The sequence below is a fragment of the Centroberyx gerrardi genome, chromosome 22, assembly GCF_048128805.1.
Source record: "Centroberyx gerrardi isolate f3 chromosome 22, fCenGer3.hap1.cur.20231027, whole genome shotgun sequence".
NCBI lineage: Eukaryota > Metazoa > Chordata > Actinopteri > Beryciformes > Berycidae > Centroberyx > Centroberyx gerrardi.
The window spans coordinates 6,045,140-6,065,911 of NC_136018.1; the positions used below are offsets into that span (position 1 = coordinate 6,045,140).

Genomic DNA, 20,772 nt, shown 5'->3' on the forward strand with positions numbered 1-20,772 from the left:
ATTGTTTCTTTTTTTTTTTTTTTCACTCCTGTTTGTGAAACTCCTGTAAGTAGAACTCACCCTCTGCCTTCTTCCCGGTAGTTATCCAGCCCCTCATCATAAGACTTTGACCGCTCTGTTTTGGTACCAGAATCTGACTCAATAATTGTGAGACGGAGAGAATCTATTAAGAGAGGGTCAAACAGTTATTCGCGATTGTCCGTTACATGCAATTCAAACACAGGAATTAACGTCAGATCTATTGTGCTGCCTTAACATGCGAGTACCTTGGTCATGTGACAGCTGGCGTCGCATGAAGGGGGCGGGCGAGGTGGGGCTGGGTGGGATGGTGGTGATGATGGGCGTTCCAGATATCACAGCAGAGGCAAGAATGTGTGTGCTGTCCTGGTCAATACTGGGACTGGACGGTTCGTCTAAAAACGGAAACCGAGGAATTCAGTTACAATGCTGAACGAGAACACACTGAACTTTTTGACGAGAAGATGATAGTAGGCCAGGATGACTGTCGCCGGTAATATCATATTGTATCCTGGCCAACTCATCGGACAGTGACAATGTCTAATTCATCTCTGCTATCTCAGCTTGAATAGATGCACAGCCAGACAGCAATAAAACGCTATGATAAGGACGCATGAGGCGAAGGCAAGTCCCACAAAATGATGCAGACAGAGACGCAGTCAGGGAGTCGATGGGCGTTTCCATTCAGATAACCAAAAGCACACCTTTACTTTTCAACACACACACACACACACACACACATACACACACAGGAGGGAAAATGAGCTAACATTACATCATTCACAGACGACGCCACGCCACTGCCTCTGATATCATGCAATATCAACAAGACGGCAAGCCCTAAAAACAAATGAGGAGAGAAGTACAATGGACAGAATCATTAGATCCAGTAATGAACCATATCTGCAACTGCAATATGGTGACTAAGCCTGGCTCCGTCGTGTGTCTGCTCTCTGTATTTTTTAATGAGGAACAGGTCAGGCAAGTGATGTACAGCTATACTGTATAATGTGAAAGCAAATGCAGCACTAGCAACACTAAACACGGTCTATTTAAAAAAAAATTGGGCTAGATTTAGGCTTAGGGTTAAGATTATGTTTAGGTTTCGATTTCAGTTAACCCAGCAGCTGAGACAGGAAATAGCACTGTGTTTAATGTTACACACAGCACTACTTACTCATTGTCTTGTGATGGCGGGCAAGCAGCAAAACACCTACTGGGCAACTAAATGTGTTACAGTAGACCGCTAAATTATTATGCCCTAAATTTTTTTTGTGGGATAGTTTCAAGCCTTTCAGCATGATCATTTCCTTGTGGGCAATGTAGGCTATGTGTCACTGTTACTCAACTCTGTGAATAACCCACCATTTATTGCCAAAAAGGAAAAAACACACAAAAGAGATCTAAACGATTAAATTCCTCAGAGTGCCTACGCGCTGAGGCGAAACCCCCCACCCCCCCACCCCCCCACCCCACAGACTGCTCCCATGACGCTGCAAACTTCATTTCTGCCAAGCCAGGCAGATGCTGCCCATTTCACTTAATCATTTGTTTGTATATCTCGAAATCTGTTTCTGGGAAAACAGCGGCAACCAGTGATGTCTGACACGTACAATTACCATTTATTTTTTCAGGGGTTGTCAGTTTCAGACATCAGGATAGATCGACCTTTTAACAGAAGATGCAGAACAATACAAGTTATTGTTTGTCACAGAGAAATGAAATCCACAACATGTAAGGTGTGGCCAAATATTTAATTTAAGGCAACACATGTTTTTCTTTCATATTCTTGAAAAAGTACAGTACACTGCTGGTGTTAAGAGATCTGTGGAAAGTGCTGAGATTCTGGATCTAGATGCAAACACTAAAAACATAAAAAGCAAGAGCTGAGGAAGGTACACAGAGGAAAATGGTATTGTAAGAGGATACGTTTAACCCCTGTAGGTTCTGGGACACTATGAAACATAAGATTGGCTGGTGATGAGTCACACATAAGGACGCAACAGGTGATGGAAGGTCAAGTTCAAGCTTGCTGTCTGCAGATAAGTTGGCACTGATTCAAGACGTGGAAAAAGACACGTTCGAAGCCACCTCAGAATGAGCTAAAAAAAACAACCTCCAATCAACTCCAATTAGAAAACCTCTTCACTAAAACACGATAACAAGTAAATCTGGAGCTCCATTCCATTCTGACACCTTATGTGGGTTTTGAATGCATTTAATTTCTGAAAGAAAACCACAGAAATGCCAGAATTTTTACTCATAGCAGACAGGTAGGGACGTGACATTTCGCATGCACTGAGTTATGATCTTTTCCCAGTACAAATTACCTTGGCAGACACATAATGTATGGGAGTTGGCAGTTGCTTGACTTTTGGAAAAGTACTACGAAATCTAATTGTAGCAGATTGCTGTAGGAATGTTCTTATTTCTCTGTTATGTCACAGTCCATTAGGACCGAGATGTTCTTAGGTTTCCCTTGCTGTACGACCCTGGGGGATACATGAGACATTTAAGGAGGGGGGGGGGGGGGGGGGGTCGGAGTATGGAGCTGGAGAATGACAGAAAAAGCAAAAGAGTGTGTATGTGTGTGTGTGTACCTAATGATATGTTTCTGTGCCTCCCTATTCAAATGCCAAAAGGTGAATACGTCATGGTCGCCTGCATTACAGTGTCACATTGTCACATAATCCTATGACTGACATGATGTCATCTTGAGTTCAAAATGCCACAAGCACTCTGGGTAACGGTGACAATTCCCTTCGAGGAACCCACTTTCTTTAGCATTTACATACCCGGATAACAGTTTCGGTTTTGGTTATAACCTAAATGACATTGCCTTCATAGCTGCCGACTCATTTCTCCCTTATTCTATCCAACGTTGTTCTGATAAAACGCTTTGAACACAGATTAATAAGTTACTGGTGAATTTCCCTGTAGAGATAACACTACCATTAAGCTCTCATTTATTTTCCTATGATCTATCGTCATAATGTTTTTACCATGATTGATAAACCGTTCGATAAAAGTTAACGAGGGCAACAGTTCCTCTACTGTTCAAAATGTCTGATTCTATCAGGAGGATCGAAGCAGGTTGCCAAGACAAGCACACTGAAAATATTAGACACATAAACAACAGCAAATCTGTACAACAATTAATTCTAACTACATAACTACACCTACAAGTGGGAAACATTTCTTAATAAAACAGTATTGCGATCAGGCCAATGCCTGCTTGACAGATTTCACCTGCAAGGACTTGGATGCAAAATGTGGCATACTGTATAGCGTTTAACCTGACTGGTTACAACTTGCCCCACACACACACACACACACACCAATCGCAGTTTATCAGTTCTTCTCCTCCCTCTCTCATGTGAAGGCTAACAGTAATTAGAGCATGTGAAACCCCTGATACCCTTTCAAAATAGAAATCCCCTCTAGCCAACGGAAACATTACACAATTATGGTGCAAATCTATGTCAAAGCATTCCGATATTCTGTAACCAGCTGAATATTCACTATAAATGATAGTGTGAAAGATGGTATATACCTTGATGTTTCAACAGTAAGCATACATTCATCTGTACAACCCACACAAACACAACTTTCTCGCTCACACAGAACACATGCTGTCTCATGTTTTTTCCCCCGACTCCCCTGTCACTTTGTCATTGCCATAGAAACAGGAAGGGGAAACAAGGTGAGAGGAGGCGGTATAAGCAACACTACAGTCTTACCTATGAAGGGGATGGAGTCCAGAGAGTCGTCCAAGTTGTTGGAGCCAGAGGTTTGCCGTGTGTCTCCCAGCCTCCTGATGTGCACCTCCCTGTGGGTGTCATTAGGCAGCCAGAACACCCCTCCCTCTGCAGAGCCCGCCTTCACTAACGGCGGCGACTTAGAGCAAGTTTCTGCTCCCTCGATGTCATTAACGGCCAGTATGTAGGATGGATGGCGAATGGGATGGGGTCCAGAGTTTTTGTCCCTCCTTAGTACCACTACTGTAGCGTCAGGTCCCTCTACGCCCTCTGTGGGACCCCCGTTGGTCCGTATGGGGGTGTTGGTGGAACTGGCGGTAGAGTTTTCTTTCACCTTTGGCCTGAGTGTCACAGCTCCATTAGTGGTGGAGGAGCTAGAGGAAGCGGAGGCAGCTCCGCTCTGCAGCTGTCTCTGAATGGGCAGTTTGGAGGAGGGGCCAGAGCAAGAAGAGGACCTGGCTGCCAGCCCGGCCTCCTGCCTGCTCTCCATCTTCAGACTGTCGGCTCGGCCCCGGAGCTGCAGGTGCTGCAGGGGTGAGGGGTAGCCGAGATGGTTTCCCGTGATGGCAGCTCTTTGGTCTTTGAGTGGGTCTGTGGTGTTAGTGGAGGATAAGGCAGGTGATGGGTCTGAGATGGGGTTTTTGACAGGCAAACGCGAGGGTCTAAGAATGAGACTGTCTGTCCTAGAGGGGAGTACAGAATCCGTCGTACCTTTAGTAAACACCGGAGCAGCTACGGGTGAGTTGGAGAATCCGCCCCCTCGCCCTTCTGCCTCCTGCCCAGCGAGGGTCCTGTGAGGCTGAGGTAAAGCTCTCAGGCCTGCTCCCTGCCTGCTGGCTCTAGCTTCCTCTCCCCGGCACAGCAGCAGCCTGTCCTCCAGCTCTGGCCGGCTGTACCCCACTCTGTCCCCAGACGTGAGCCACCCTGGCTCCCCAGGCTGCTGGCCCAGGTAGTCACAGGACCGCGCCCGGGGTTTGGGGACTCCTGTGGGGGTGGAGGAGGGCAGTGTGTCCTGGGAAGCACTCCGAGGCCAGTTCCTGGCCGGTACTGTCCTCTCTGCTCCCCCTTCCAGCCTCTCCTGGGAGGCGCTGCGTAACGGAGTTATCACTGGAGCCGCTTGGCAGCCCACACCCACCCCTCGGTCATGGGACGTGCTCCTCCGTCTGACCTGGGAGCCCAGCGCCAGCCCTCTCTGACTGGTGCTGGGAGGAGGGGGTGTGCGTTGCTGGGAGTAGGCAGAGCTGGAGTTGGCAGCGGCACGCAAGCTGTCCAAGCGCTCCTGGATGGTGCGGCAGCCATAATTGTGCAGCCGCTTGGCGTCAATATAATCCTTATAGGTGGTGTAGTTCCGCCAGTCGATGTTCTGGTGTGGGGAGGTGGAGGGGGCCGTGGGGGAGGGGGAGTAGTGGTTGCTGTTGGGTGAGATGGCAGAGGAGAAGGCGTCGGGCGAGGCAAGGGTGAGCGGAGCTCGTACGGGCGGGGATAAGGTGTCGGTGTAGATCTGTCCAGGTCTGGAGCTCAGGGAAGGGGAGTAGACTGGGGGTTCTGTGGGACGGGATGGGGTGTACTGCAACTGCGCCCCCCCAGGAGGTACTGAGGCTATGAGGGGTCTGGGTCTGGCTGAGCCTGGGTCCGCGGAGGGACTGTACCGGTTCTCCTCTGTCCTGTGGCTGGGTCCAGCCCGAGCCGAACGGGACGCCCTGTCCACCGGATCAGGGGGCACCACCACTGTCCTCACACTCTCGTTACACACACACACCACCGTCTGGGTCTTTGAGGTCTGTTGGGGCGGAGGAGATGGTGGAACGGGGATTTCTACGCGGTAGCTCAAGTCTGTGGCCCCCCCTCGCCTCCCCGGTCCCTGAGCCGGCCCTCGGGGCGTCTCGCTGACTGCGGAGGGCTCGGGCGCCTGGGCCATGCCCGCAGCCTTAGCTTCTATCCGAGGGTAGCATATGGGAGGGGGCTCGGGGATGTTCCGGGCATTTCCGCTGTACGCCTCATTTCCCTTGAGGTATGCATCTTGGGAATAGGCCTGCAAGAGATTATAGGACATTATGTCACTTCGGTTGCCATTAAACCCTGAGAGAACATCTGACCCAACCTGGGACAAGCTATATTAGCAAGACTTCCTTAAATGAAATACATGATAAGGAACAGGGAGTGCTGTAGTGCTGTAGTGCTGTAGTGAAGCCCTGTGTGAGACTTCTGCCATAACATAAAAAAACAAATGATGACATTCAGTTCCAAAAATGGCTAACGGCTAGGTGAACTTTTGGCCAACTTTATCCATCACCAGCCAATCATTTTATTGCCACACCTTGCCTATGACTTCACCACTTTTGCTGTTACAGCTACCAATCATGCAAATCTTTAACTAACATCAGACTGTAGCACGGGAATGTGGTTGTTCGCCGTTTGAAAGCAGAGTAAGAGTGGCAATCCGCTAGTGTCATTTATTGACAAGAGCCTCTGTGTGAGCTGATGAGATTATCAGAAAGACAAACACTATCACTGCATTCCCTAGGAGAACTGTAAGTGACAGATGAACAACTGGATACAGCCTGTCAGTAGAAATAAAACAACAGCACATTGAGAGAAGAGATAATACTCAGGTATATTACTCTAAACCAAACATAATCATCCCTCTCTCAACAGTTTCTCAATTCTTTCCGAAGAAATGTGACTGATAAAAATCAACTGCCCAGAAAAGCAACAGATGTGGAAGAGTGAAAAAAGTGAAAGGCACAGAAGTAAATAAGGAGAGATGGAAGGCTGCCAGGTCCAGAATAAAGCTGTGGGACCCGGAGTGAGGATTAAGCTGGCAGGGGCTTACCCACCTTTGGCCCTGGAGAGTGGGACCTGAGGCATGAGGAGAGGCTGAACGGAGGACGCCTCTGTCTGCCGTTGGCAACTATCGCTACTTCTGTCAGCATAGCTCCACAACTCCACTGTCACGCTCACTACTAAGTCGCTTTCCTTGATCAAAACTCAATAGAAAAACACTTAAGCCCTGCCAGTAATAACCTCACTCACTCTCCAGTGAAGGACTGAGAAAACTCCTGACCCCGTATTGAACATGCATTAATTCCCCATCCTTGCTGTGTGCGAGCTCTTGAGGAAATGAAAGGGAGAGAGTAGTTGTCTTGGACTTTAATCGATAGCACTCTACCTGAGGTGTCGGGTTACGTTTGTACTAACAACAGCAGCACGTCTGCTGTTTGGTGCCTCCCTCTAGATTTGCATAAGGCATGCAGACAAAAAAAAAAAAAACAAAGAGCTTCCTGGATATGAGAATTGTGCAAAACTTTCCAGTTCGGATTAAACAGAAAATCAAAGCTTTCGTTTTCTGTTTACACTCATCTTGCTGTCCACCTGCTTTTCAGAAAAAAACATGCATACACCAATACACAGAGGACATACTACTGCAAGGGAAGGGTACTGTATTTTGGTTTGTTTTAGGGGTTTGACAACTTCTAGATGTGGGAGTACAAGTTCTAATGGTGGTGCAATACGCTGTGAATCATTCGGTGCAAACAAGACAGGAAAATTCAAAGAAAAGTGACTAGTTAGTATAGTTTCCCTTCTTACCAGAGCAGTGATATCCCTGGAAAACTGCAGTCCACAGGTTAGAGAAGGGCAAGCAGAGAGAAAAAAGACAAGGGAATAAAGAGAAGTAAACAGGTGAGCATAAAGAAAAATGAGAGGTACAACACCGGCGGTGAGGAGGTGAGACTGGCAACTTCTGTCACTTCAGCACAGGCTAAAAATACATCCTGCTGTGGGAACGCCGGACGGAGGCATCGCAGGAGTAGGAATGGAAGACGATTATGAAGAGGAGAAAGAGGAATGGAGAAGTGGAGAACATCAGGAGTGTCGCTGCCTGTCCGCTGTCCCTCTCAGACCTGAATGCCTCCCTGGTCCGGTCATCCCCATCATTTTCCTGCTTTTAGCCCTCATCCAAATCTACCAGACCCCACAGCTGCAGCCAGAATACAGCGGCTTAAATATTAACTGCACTGTACTGCTCGCTTTCTCTTTCTCTCTCAACACACTCAGCATTTCTTTCCTTTGCTCTGTCACTCTCACCTGCTCACTGTCAAACCTCCCCTCCCCCTCCTTGGTTTCTCTGGCATTTCAATGGCTCATGCTCTACACTCCCTACTTCCAGTCTCTTCCCTCCTCTCTGTCGGTCCCTCTCTCATCTGTTAGATGCTGCTCTATCATATGTTCACTTTTGGGTGAGCATAAGAGCACACTTGTCTGATCTGCGCCTTCTCCCGTCTCTCTCTCTTTCTCTTTCCCACTCTCTCTCTCTCTCTTTCTTCATCTCTCTATCTCTCTCCCTCCAGTAAACAGTGTGCTGAGAGGAGTCAGCTGACTGCAGCTGCACTCCCTCTGGTAGTGAGTGGCTCAATGTCTCCCAACACACACACACACAAACACACACAGGCATTCTACACACAAAAACAGACACAGACACACATACTGTACACACACACTTGCCTGTGTATATGCACACGCCACCGCATGCCTCCATCCATCCTTATCTAAACAAATATTATTTTAATTTTCTCATTCTGAATTCTACAGCAGTAATGTCATTTTGAAAACACTGTATGGTGTATTAATGTATTCTCAGTCTCCAGGTTGTTAGAGCAGCGGCACTGAAAGACTTCATCATGTTCTCTCCTCCCAAAACATCAAACAGAGCAGACAACGGGCTATTGATAGTCGAGGAATAAATAAGTATTCATTAAGACAATTTTAGAGCAATGACTGATTCTCACGTAGGTGTGATGTATCTGTTGTATAAGTGCAAATATTGAGAAGAAAGAGAATGAAGAGAAAGAAAGAGAAAGGAAGAGAAACATTTTCCAATTAAATCACATCTTGTATTTATGTTTCACTTTAATTTGCAGTTGGAGTGAACGGTATATCATGCACTAGTTTAAACCCGCTAATCTGGCTAATGGCAGGCAGTCTCTAAAGGAAAAAAAATAACCTTGGCTGGCAGATCAAGCTCAGAAATTAATTTTGACTCATGTTTCCCTCGTTGGGGAGAAACAGCTAATTGCTTCTGTAGAAGTCTTCGGCCTCGTGAGCGCTCAGACGCATTCCAAAATGCCAAAAGCGAGTTTCTGTGGCTTTTGGCGAGCTGCGGCCAAGCCAACTAGCTATGCGTGGAATTTAGCATCACAGTGGGATCCGACTCAGTTCTCTGCTCCAAGGGAAAATTTCCAAGGGGAGGTGAATAACGTTTGAGGTGGCCTGGCGTGGTCTTATCGTCTGTGGGGCTCTGGACCCTGACGGATGGCGTGGGCTGGCTGTTCGCATCACTGAGCTCATCAGCGTGAATGACGAAGGGAGCGTGGAACTGTGGCACAAGGTCTAGCTCTCGACATCAGATGGCGCATATTGAGTCTTGATCGGAAACGGGGCGACAGGATGGCCTAGTGGTTAGAAAGAAGTCCTGTAACCTGAAAGTCACTGATCTCTGCAAGAACCAATGTGTCCAACAACAGCCATCTGGATCTTGCATGGATCAAACCTGTGACTTTCAGGTTACAGAACAATCTTTCTAACCATTAGACCGCCCTGTTTCCAATCTTGACCATTAAGAGTAAATATTCATCCTCTCATTTCAGCATTGCTTGATGGAAATCTGTGTGAGATGGACTGAAGGAGGATTTATAGTTCACTCAAATCAGTATGCATGTGAAGCTCATGTGCGAAGGGAATGACGCTTGCCTACTCTCTTGCTCTCCCTCTCTGCTTCATCTGCTGGATGAAGTCTACTTGTAGGGGGAGGAAATGCTCTGGGCTACCGTTAAGCCAAGGAGAATAGTATTCTTCCTAAAGAAATATATGCAAAGGCACTTAATAAAACTATATATCTGTTGCACACTAAGCTATTAAGCTCAACGCAGTGGAAGCGCACCGCTCTGACATTTAATCAGATTTCAATTAGGATAACCTGCATATAGAAAATGTCTATACACTTTCATGCGTGGTATTTCAATGAAAACAAAACCTTCTTGGAAAAATATTTGAGAGCACTGGTGATGTTTACTGATGAATGAATGCTTACCAGCTGCAAAATGTCCTCATCCTTTGGCATCACACAGAGTTCCAGTGAGGCATCACTGATGGAAGCAAGGGTGTGGGAGTGAGAAAGAGAGAGAGAGAGAGTGGAGGAGAGAGAGAGAGAGAGAGAGAGAGAGAGAGAGAGAGAGGGAGAGACAGAGAGAGAGAGAGAGAGAGAGAGAGAGAGAGAGAGAGAGAACACAGGAGTCAAAGTGTCGAAATGCATTGCACTCCTCACACAGATTTACTGTAAGAAATGTGATGATTGTGTCTAATAATAATCGCAGAGGAGAATAAGTGTGGAACAAAATGGTACATGCGTGGTTGTCATTGATAAGGAAATTACATTCCCTGTGTACTTCCCCTAACAAGTTTTACAATGGCAAACACTCCTTTACTGATTTACTAACTCCCTCTCTATGAATATGTTATTCAGTCCACAAACATGCGCTGTGGGGTGTTGTAGTGGAGAGATTTGATAGAAACTTGATAGACATGGGCATTAGGGCCTGAATCAAAGTGGCATTCATTCTATTCATCATAGTGAAGCATACGCAATGAACCATGAAATTGAATATAGAGTGATGGGGTCCTTACCTGTTCTGGATCAAGGCTATGACTTGCGAGTAGGTCTTCCCAATGATGCTCTCTCCATTCACCTTCACTATCCGATCCCCTGAGGAGAATTTGAGAATAAATAACGTGCCAGCAGTTTACTGGCAATAACAACATAACAAATTAACAGGTAACTGCACTACTGTGGCTCTGCACTCGAGAAAACGATCTGGAATCCGTTCAATACGGCTCTCGACCAAGGAAACGACTCTGGAGTGTCTCCCGTCAGTAGGAAGATAGATCTGTGTCCAGATCGCAGGAGAATAGTAACACCAAGGCCGGATGCCAGACACTTGTTTACTCGCAGGACCCCACGCTGGGACCCGTCTCCATTCAAGTTTTCTGAAGATGGCCATCTTACAGGAAGACAGGCGAGGAGAGTTTAGCAGAGAAACTAGATAATTGTGGGAAAATCGGTGTACTCCCCTGTCCCAGGAGAGGAGAGGGAAGAGATAAAAGGAGAGAGCTTAGAAGGCTTGTCCAGGCCACTTAGCATTTCCTGTAATACACTGTGCTAACCTGGCAATAATGCTGACAGCACAGCGCACAGAGCTGCAGTTGTGCATGGGTTTTAGTTACCACAGTGTCACTTCCATTTCAGGGAAAGCACCTTGCCCCAGAAATTGGAAGGAACTGATTCATATATTAACAAGGAAGGAATTCTAGCCGCTTTATTATTTTATCCTTGCTGCTTCAAATTAGAAATGATTCACATGAGTGAGAGGGATAAAGAAAGTGGGAGACCTAAAAAAAAACAAAAAAAGAAACAGAGAAGTTGGAATAACAGAGTGCATCTAACGCTTAGTTCAACCTCCCACAAAGGAGCCATCTGTTATTTTGTAACTCTCATATTTGTTTTGCCTGGCGGCTTATAAGGAAGTGGAATTAACTACAGACGTGAGGAAATCTTGGCATCAAACAGCGCTTTGAGGTCAAACGTGAGCCAAGCATAGTTAATCATAAGATTTACCGTTTATCAGAAAGAGTGTGACTGCAACGATCTCCATGGCAACAGTGTGTGTGTGTGTGTGTGAGCATGTGTGTGTGTGTGTGTACCTGTACAGAGTCCAGCTCCGTGGGCGGGGCCTCCCTCCTTCACTTGCTTGACGAAAATGGTGTCCATTGGCTCCAGACGGTTCCGCTGTCTCCCTGGCAACGAGAGAGCACATGCACGCAGGCGATTGGTCACACAGTCAGGAAGAGCAAGGGGAGAATCAGAACTAGGCCATATTGTAACTGGCTGGGGAAAAACAGTAGAGCTTCAACTGCAGCAACACTGTGGCTTATTGAAATGACAGTCATCGACTGACCGCCTGCAAAGCAGAGCCGCGTGATATTGACGAAAAAATGTCATTGCAACTTTCCGCAGAATATTTCACTTCAACACTACATTGCGGTGGTGTGGGTGGGACAATGCAAATGCAAAAGGATTGACTCGATTTGAATAAGATAGAAAATTGGCAACTTGACTTGTGGGCAAAACATGAACTGTTATCAGAAGCTGTCTGAGTTCATCTAAGAAAATATTGCAGCCGCTTGTGATTTGGAGAGTAGTCAATATTGAGAGGTAAATATATAAATAACAGAGCATCCCTGTATGCATTTATATGTTGCACAGCCAATGCGAAAATGCCTTCTTCTTCAACTCTGATTAGCATCACTGTCAGCTTTTCTAAACAAGACACACACGCTCTGTCAGTGGTATTGGTTGTCAAAGACACACAAGCTCAATGCTTTAGACAAAACTGCCATTTATGAAATAAGTCCTAAAATATCCCTTTACACCCTGAGTGCTGTGACCATCACTCTTTCCCTCAATCCCTCTTTCCATCCCTTCCTCTGCACCCTCAGTTCATCCCTCCATCAGCTCTGATACGCTGTCAAACATGTCCTGAGCTGCAGTGTGAGACAGAGGAGAGGTCAGAGCGTGCTGACAGGGCTACAGGCAGCCAGGCCACGGGGGAGTTGGGTTTCATACAACAGAGAAAGAGAGAGAGAGAGAGAGAGAGAGAGAAAGATAAGAGAGAGAGCGCAGCATGTCGTCAGGGAGAGAGGGCAAAACAGGAGGATGGAGGACTGGAGGAGGGTGAATGTGTGTCAATAATCTCATCTTCAGAATACACGTGTGATATGAAAAAGAGACAGCGATGATGTGTGTGTTTGTGAGAGAGAGAGGGAGCGACTGTGTGTTTGTGTGCGTGTGTCTGAGTGAGAGATAGAGCCATCCCTGGGCCATAAGCCACACTGTCAGTTGGCCTCAGTTGCCTTTTAGAGCCCTCCGCTTTGAGGAAGTGCAATATCAGAGCACCTCACTGCTCTTTTCTCTCCGCAGGGAAGGTTGACGGAGTACGCATGCTCTTTTCAGCAACGCCCTGCTTCACGTTGAAAACATACATTGAAAACTGGGAGCTGCCCAATGCAACCAGTCTTCTGTCTGGCAGTGAGCAGCTCTACTGGAGCAGTTGTTGGTTAAAGCAATATTCCACTTCCACTTTTAACATGGGGGTTATTCAGCACTTGACCGCCATGAAAACCATAATATAAACTAATCACCAAGATCGGATGCGGACGAGTTTGCAGCATTCAGATTTTTACTTTCCATTCATTTGAATGAGGACAAGAAAATAGCCTGAAAACGTATATTTAACACGTTCGTGAACAGATCCAACAACAGATCCCACTTTTAAGACAACAAAGCAGGCCTGGGTCCATTGTCATTTTGCATTTCTATTCTCCCAAACAGGAAGTATCTCTCCTAAACTGTTCTCCTCTATCATAAAAATGCTCATTTATGTTCTAAAACGTTGGAATATTGCTTTAGTGCCTTGCTGAAAGGCACCTCCGCAGTAGCTGTCAAGGGAGGGGAGAGTGTTTCTCACACGCTCTCCACAGCCAGTTTATCCCAGTTAGTCCAGGGATTTGAACCTGCAACCTTCTAATCACAAGACCTCTGGGCTGCTTCTATTAAAACCTGGATAATCCCTAACTTCTTGTTTCAAATGCAAACCTGAACCACACACTCTCTTATTGTCAGTGTGGAGAGAAAGGCTTTCTCAATACTGTTGCACATATTACACAGAAATTTGCTCCTAATCCAGATATTTGTTTTGGTAGATTTCAAAATGTAATTCATTTCAGTTCCTGTTGGCAGGAAACTTGCCTTGTCACATTGCCCAAAAAGTTCCCTCATGTTTTCAGCGTGGGTTGTTGCACATAAGCATGCCCTTTTTCCATTTGTGATGATGGCATGTCAGTGTGTCCAGTGCATTCACCTGCACACTCTGCTGCCTCCCTCTTGTGGCTAAAACTGTTACTGCCAAGGATTAATGCCTGTGACGTACATTGTTTTGATTTACGGATCATCTGTGTGACAGCATCTAAAAGCTACAACCTCTCCAAAGGGAATTCATACTATAGCTGACTGATCAGTCCTTCAACGCTCTGACCCATCAAACCCTCCCTTTGGTACCTTGTGGTGACATTGTAATCATCACTGAAACCGTTTGGCAGGGTGGTTGGAGAAACAGCTCTGTAACTGCAAAGTCACAGGTTTGATCCCCGCCACAGCCAATGCATCTTTGAGCAAGACACTGTATCTCTACTTGCTCCCTCACTGTACAGTAAGTCACTCTGGATGGGAGTGTCAGCTGCTGTGAATGCCTGAAATGTCATCAACAGATGCAGGGATTTTTTTGATCCAGTAGAAGGCAGTAGAGCACACAAAATGTTTCTCATCTTTCTTATGACTTTGACATTACTGTGGAACACTGTAAAACCGTCAAGGGCAACACCGTGTTACCATTCACCTTCATGCTAGTCGTGTTCTCATTGGACGACCTGGTGTCATCATGCTCTGTTGAGACGAGGATATACACTTGACATGTGAAAAATGATATTGCAGCATAAAGGCTGTATTGCTCTTTACACAGCCTTTAGAAAATTGCATTGCAGCATTGTTAATGTGTCACATTCTTAACTTCATCTTTAGTCAGAAAGACTTATGAAGGATATGATTGACCTGTGTTGAAGGTGCAGATGTCAACCGATGCCTTCTCCCCCCCCCTCTCTCTCCCCCTCTCTCTCTCCTACTCTCTTCCACTCCCACTCTGCACTAGGCAGATTCCCAGTCCAGAGCCAATCTCACAGTGCTCCAACTCTGCAGCACAAATTGGATTCTGGAAGTTTCCATGCCCTGCAGCTGGATGAACAGGATTAAATGTGCAAATCTAAAGCTTTAGATATTTTAATGCTCCCAACCATCTTACCAAAGCATAAACTACTGTGTGGATTAATGAAATACATCAGCCCACCCCATACTGACATTGGGCGTTCCAAAACCCAGAATGACTATTGAAAAACTCTCTTGCTCTTGGATGGTACTTGGGGCAAATGTTACGCTAGTGGACAAGGCAAAAAGTACTGCATGCTTATAGACTGTACACTAAAGGGAGCATAATGCAATTAGTGATCTAGTGAATGCCTGAACTAGACCTTGGCCAAAATTTGCAAATAATTCTCAGCTCAGTATGGCGTCAGGTAAGTTGTCAGTCACAGTAAACTGAAGTGAACTGAAAATACTTTCCTGTGATTGTTCATGCTTGCTTCACTCATTATAAACCTAAAAGGCTAAAATAAACCATACAAAAGTACTCGCTGTTTGACCCTAGTCTGGTGTGTGCATGTGTGTTTTCTCAAAGTTAAATCTGACCCTTACTGTAGTTGTTGAATCAGCACTGGCTTGAAAATCTAGTGGTATGATAAACACAATTACAAACACATTTAATCAAAATAACAATATTGATGACTACACTTTACAAATTGCAAGATAGCGCAACCTTTCTCCTGGTATTGTGCAGAAACCATGGCCATAAAAATCAAGCTGCAAATTGACCAAATCCAAAGCACTGGCATTTCGCTTCTCTTCCCAGAATAGGTTTTATTATTTTTTTCCCCACAGGCACTGAAAAAATAAATTCTGCAGAAAAATATGTGTCCACATGTTTCGCAATTCACATCGCAATTGTAATATTAAGCAAAAAATGATTTTCTTTTTGTCAATATCATGCAGCTCTATCTAGTCCTGTGTAGCAGTGCACAGTCAATGGCCATCCACTGGTGTGGCTGGGTGTCAGCGTTGCTCTATGGCCTTAACAAGCTCTGGTTTGGCTGCCGTCCCCGGCTGCACAGCTGGGCCTGGTTGTGTGGGCTGGCTCCCCGCTCCCCCGTTGTTTTGGGTTAGATAATGTTATTCTACAGAGGGCCGGGCCCACCGCCCGCTCACTGCATTAACCCTGGCGTAATGCCTCTCTATCCATCTCGCTCTCTCTCACACTTACAAACACCACATGCACATACACACATGCATGGGTATACATAAAACATACACAATAACATATGCAGATGTGCAGTCGAAACAGTGTTCCCTAGCTCTCTCACTCTGACAGAGAGAGAGAGAGAGGTGGATCTGGACCTGAGCTAGGAACTGTGTGTGCTTTCCTCCAACTTTCCCAACACTTCAAACACAGAGGAGGAGGACTGTGTGTGCGTTTAGATGGCTATCTATCTCAGCTCTGCTCCAGCAGAGAAATATGAAAATGGGAGGCACATGATCCTGGCACAAGGAGGTCTCCCCATAGTGTGGGAAGGTCAGAGCACAAGCGTATTCCACTTAAATCCACAAACTCCAACTTCCTTCAAAAGCACAGCGTGCCGTATTGTCAAACTTCGACTCGAAGGAGTGGGATTGCCCTGGGCGAAGAAGACACTGATGAAGCTCTGAAAACATTCTGCCCGTCATGAAATTAAATTAAATATTGGAATATATTTTCTTTGTTGATCCCATTCCCATGAACAGACATTCTGTGCACGGTTAACACACCGCCGACTAGTCTAAGCGCTGTGGCATTTGTACAAATTTACTGTCAAACTTCAACCCTGCCAAGACACCTGGGTACAAAATAGCAACCCGACCCCGTTCCTCACCCCCTTGTAACCCTTAACAAACCCACAGCCTCACAACTGTGTAAATAGACTTTGTCAGATGGCGAAACAGCTTGTAAGTGCCAGTCTCGGATGGACAGGTCTCATTTCACTAATCGCTGTACTCCGTAAACAGCCACAGCTTCATGTCAGTAACCTAAGCACACAGCGGGGGAAGGTATGCCAGCGTGCATTAAAGCCCCTGTCATCACTGACAATGTCAAGTCAGGAGTTTGTCTTTACGTGTGTGTGTGTGTGTGTGTGTGTGTGCAAATAACAACCCGCAGGGCTAAATTCCTGAAGGGCTGGGGTCCTTCCCAAATAAGTCATTTCCACTCCTGACCTGGGAGAGATATGCCATTAGTATAACATGGCTGACACCATTACTACATCTGTCCGCTCATCCGCTCATTGCAGCCACTGTCAACAATAACACACACACGCACACACGCACACACACACACACATCTGGTGTTTTTTTCCATCACGGACAGAAAGGTGGTGGTGTACTTTCCATCAGTTTTTTCTAAGAATTCCAAATACCAAAATCCACCCAGGGGAAAGAGGATACGTACTGAATTAATTCTAACCACACAGTGAAAAAGGCCAAGTTAACAGGTGATTCAATCTTGTATTAAGATTGAATCCTCAGCTTAAAATCCTATTTTTTCTTAAAACAAGCCAAACAATCTGTCAAGGGGGTTTCAGTTCAGCTAAGCTTGTTCTGGGAATTGTCTGGAAACAATGAATTACAATATCTTGAAACAGATGGTGCGATCTTCCTTATCCTAATATACTACCACTTGTTTCAAGAAAACTATTAAAACAAAGAAAATTAGAATGAGATATTTGGACTTGCTTAAAAGAGGGTTTTAAGACTTAAGACCCATGATTAAATTACTTCAAGATGGATAGGTGTATGTCAACACATATCAAAAAAAGTTGTCAGACTTAAAACAATTTATGCAAGTACATACCTGTGGATTCTGTGTATTTGTAGACATATATTCAAAGATAAAACACAGGCCAGGTGCTGGAGCCAGAGTAAAATAAGAGAAAAAATATGCTATTAAAATGAAACTGGATCTTGTGAGTTCAAGTAGGGCCTGATGGGAACAAAAGCTGGGGAATTTTAAGTCAAGAAGTCATCTAGGAAAAAAAAGGAAAACAGATATAGAGAGAAACGGAAAGAGAAAGCAAGAGATAGAGGAGAAAATGAAAGAGAGAGAGAGAAGCGAAAGAGAGAGAGAAAGTGAGAGAATGAGAGAGAGGGAAAGAGAGATAAGGAGAGAGAGAGAGAGAGAAAACTTTGAGAGACGAGCAAGCTGGACAAAGCTCTGTTAAAGAAGGTGGGGCGTTTAAAAACCCACCAGAGAATACTGGGGAATTCTGTTTGCTTGTGCTATGGCTCCCTCTGCAATCTTTATGGACGCTAACCAAAATCTGACCAAAAAAATAAAAATTTAAAAAATGAGGGAAATAAAGCCAATATCTGCAGCGAAAACTTTCACACAGAATGAAAAACAAATATTTGAACAGATGGGGAAATTTTTATATCGCTCTTTTTGTTGCCTTGAAGTACCACAGTTTCACAAGCATAGCACAATATGCCTCATTTGTGTTTTACCCTTCAACAGCTTGCTAAAATACACAACCGAAGAGAGTGAGAGAGAGAGATATAGAAGGGGGAGGGAGGAAAAATGGAAGGAGGGAAGAAGAAGAGAGAGAGAGAAGAGGAAGGGAAGAAGAGAGAGAGAGAGAGTGAGATAGAGAGGAGGATTTGAAATAACAGGCGCTTGGTATGTACACAACCGCTGTGAAAGGAAATAAACAGATCCATATTTGAGACGCACACGCACGCACGCACACACACACACACACACACACACACACACACACACAGAGTAAGGCATTCATCATTCCTCTGTTTCCATGTTTGGGTTGCGATGAACTTCCTCCATGCACCTATATATCTATGTCTGTGTTTGTTTATCCATATTTCTATGTCTGTGTCTGTGTGTGTGTGTGTCTGTGTGTGTGTGTTTCTGGGGGTTTTGAAGTGTTTCCAGCGGCAACACCCAGCTAGTCAACATGCGGTCAGAAGGCCCCCTCTCTCCAAACACCAACAGCCTCATCACACGCTGGCCCGGAGTCAAGCAAATAAACTGCACTGCAGCTCGCTGGGGAGGCCGGGAGGCTGCAGCGAACATCACAGACCTGCACTGCTATCTGCGACTGGGACACAGAAAACCATACAAAACTGGAGCTGGGTGGCTTAAAGCTGCAGTATGCAACTTTTTTTTTACGTTAAAATAATACGTACCTATAGGATATATTATACATTATCAGTCAGCGTCTGTGTTTGACCCTGTGTGCACATGCCTAAATCCCACCGTTTGCCTGAAATTGGCTTTTCAGTGATGTTTTGGATGTTTTGGAGCGCATACCGTTTGCTATGGTTGCGACCGGCGGTGAGTCGGGCTGTGGCTATCAAGCGCAGGGAAGCCATAGCAACAGCAACAATGGCAGAAAGCAGTAACAAATGAAAGAACAGCAAAGCGAAGCATGTGGCAGACAAGACCCGTTCGAAAACACAGTGAGCATCGGCATTGCTTTTTGCAAGACTTTTGCTTTTTTTTAAATCGCTGACTGCCTGCGTTCGCTGTCTGCTTCTTCGATGCCTGATGTGGCTTTCCGGATGCCGGTTACCTCAGCCTGATGAGTGACAAGTGTTGGGGTGGGAACTTGACCAACTGAGGGGGAGGAGGGCGGGATTAACAATACACTTCAAGGGGAAAAGTTGCATACTGCAGCTTTAAATCTGCCCTTACTTTTTACATTTTAGGTGTTTTGATGACACCCTTATCCAGAGCAACATACAGTTCAGTGCGGGTAGGGGTTTACTGTTTTGCTCAAGGATATTTTGACAGGACACATGGCTGTTGACGGGCACCTTGGCTGTTGCAGGGACTGAACCAGTTCCCTTTGATTTATGGGACCTCTCTACCCACTAGGACACACTTCTTCCATCTATTATCAGACTACGTAACAGCTTTAAAGGCAGTGTTAAAACTATACGGTGTAAAAACGAAACAGTCGTGATCAGGAACTGCTTTTATCGCTTGAGGTCCAGTTTGAAATTGAGAGTGCTGCGTGGAAAAGCCAGGCAGTCGTGAAAAGTGACTCCAAACGACACTCAAGATCCTAAGAAACATTTTAGTCCAGCATGCGTAGAACCTTTTCAGAAATACGTCTTTATTGGGGCTATATGATTTTGTCAGAAGTAATAATTCTGATTATTTTTCTAGATATTGATCACGATTGCTTTTACTGCATTTTTTGCACCGCATACGAACATCACTTATGAATTACATGAAATGCTTCACCATTTACGATAATTCCGATATTCTGCGCTTATCTGTTGTGGAAACTACAGTCGCAATATAAGTTTATACATGATTAATTGTGCAGCCCTTGTTTCTATCAGCTGTGGACCCTCAGGGGGATTCCTGACATTTCTGATATGCATACATGCCCCGCTACCTGTCAGCATGGCCGGGTCTCTGAGCGCGGTGTGAAGCAGAGAGGGATTTATGGGAAGCTGGAAGCGAGCCAAGCGACTTCCTGTGGCAGCGGGGGGGCTCTCAGGGTCATTATTCATCATCTATTGAGCTGAGCGGTGAATGGCTCACATGCACTTAACAACGCACTACATATTTGATAATATCGGCACTTACACAAACACACACACGCAGAAATTCAAGTTCATAAAAAGTGTAACACTCCCATGCAAGAATGTGTACAGACACACAAATTCCCCCAAGGGTTTCCTCTTGCCACAGCGCGGCCCTGTGTCTGTGTGTGCGTGTGTGTGCGTGTGATGTTTTATGTTTCGGGGCCTGTGGTGAACGAGGAGGGGGGGATTGAAGTGGATGGAGGGAGGGAGGGGTGGGGGGGAGGAGGGGTAGTCGAGGAATGTGACACCGAGGGCCAAGAGGGATGCTGAGGGACACTTACAGGAATCCACCACTTGCTCAATTTCCCGTTGAGAGCCCTTCAGAATCAGATTTATCACAAGCGCTCCGCTCACCCTCCTTTCACCCTGGATTCTTCACTTTCACTGTCCACTCATGTCATAGCAATCCACTGAATCACACCAGGTGGGGCGCAACCCAGCTTTGGGTCTTTAACAAGCCAAAAATCAAGCTAATGACCGATGATTACTTCCCTAATTCAAGAGTATTCATGAACATAGAAATCTTCTGCACACCTGAAGGGGAGTCTTAGTGACAAGTGGGTAGGAGGAGCGCAATCAATG

The 20,772-nt window shown here is 45.7% G+C and overlaps 1 protein-coding gene across 3 annotated transcripts in view; it reads right to left on the minus strand.

Moving 5' to 3' along the window:
- The window catches only part of arhgap21a (Rho GTPase activating protein 21a), a 76,859-nt gene that overhangs the window by 13,726 nt on the left and 42,361 nt on the right, over window positions 1–20,772 (minus strand). The window contains exons 4-9 of one of the 3 annotated variants that reach the window (XM_071895429.2): window positions 11,532–11,624; window positions 10,458–10,536; window positions 9,865–9,919; window positions 3,759–5,808; window positions 267–413; window positions 61–133 (exon numbers count right to left, since the gene is read on the minus strand). In XM_071895429.2, coding sequence (XP_071751530.2) covers window positions 61–133; window positions 267–413; window positions 3,759–5,808; window positions 9,865–9,919; window positions 10,458–10,536; window positions 11,532–11,624 — 2,497 coding nt within the window. Of the gene's footprint in view, window positions 1–60; window positions 164–266; window positions 414–3,758; window positions 5,809–6,613; window positions 6,858–9,864; window positions 9,920–10,457; window positions 10,537–11,531; window positions 11,625–20,772 lie in introns of those variants that run through there. The other 2 variants (XM_071895428.2, XM_071895430.2) reach the window with 2 other exon arrangements.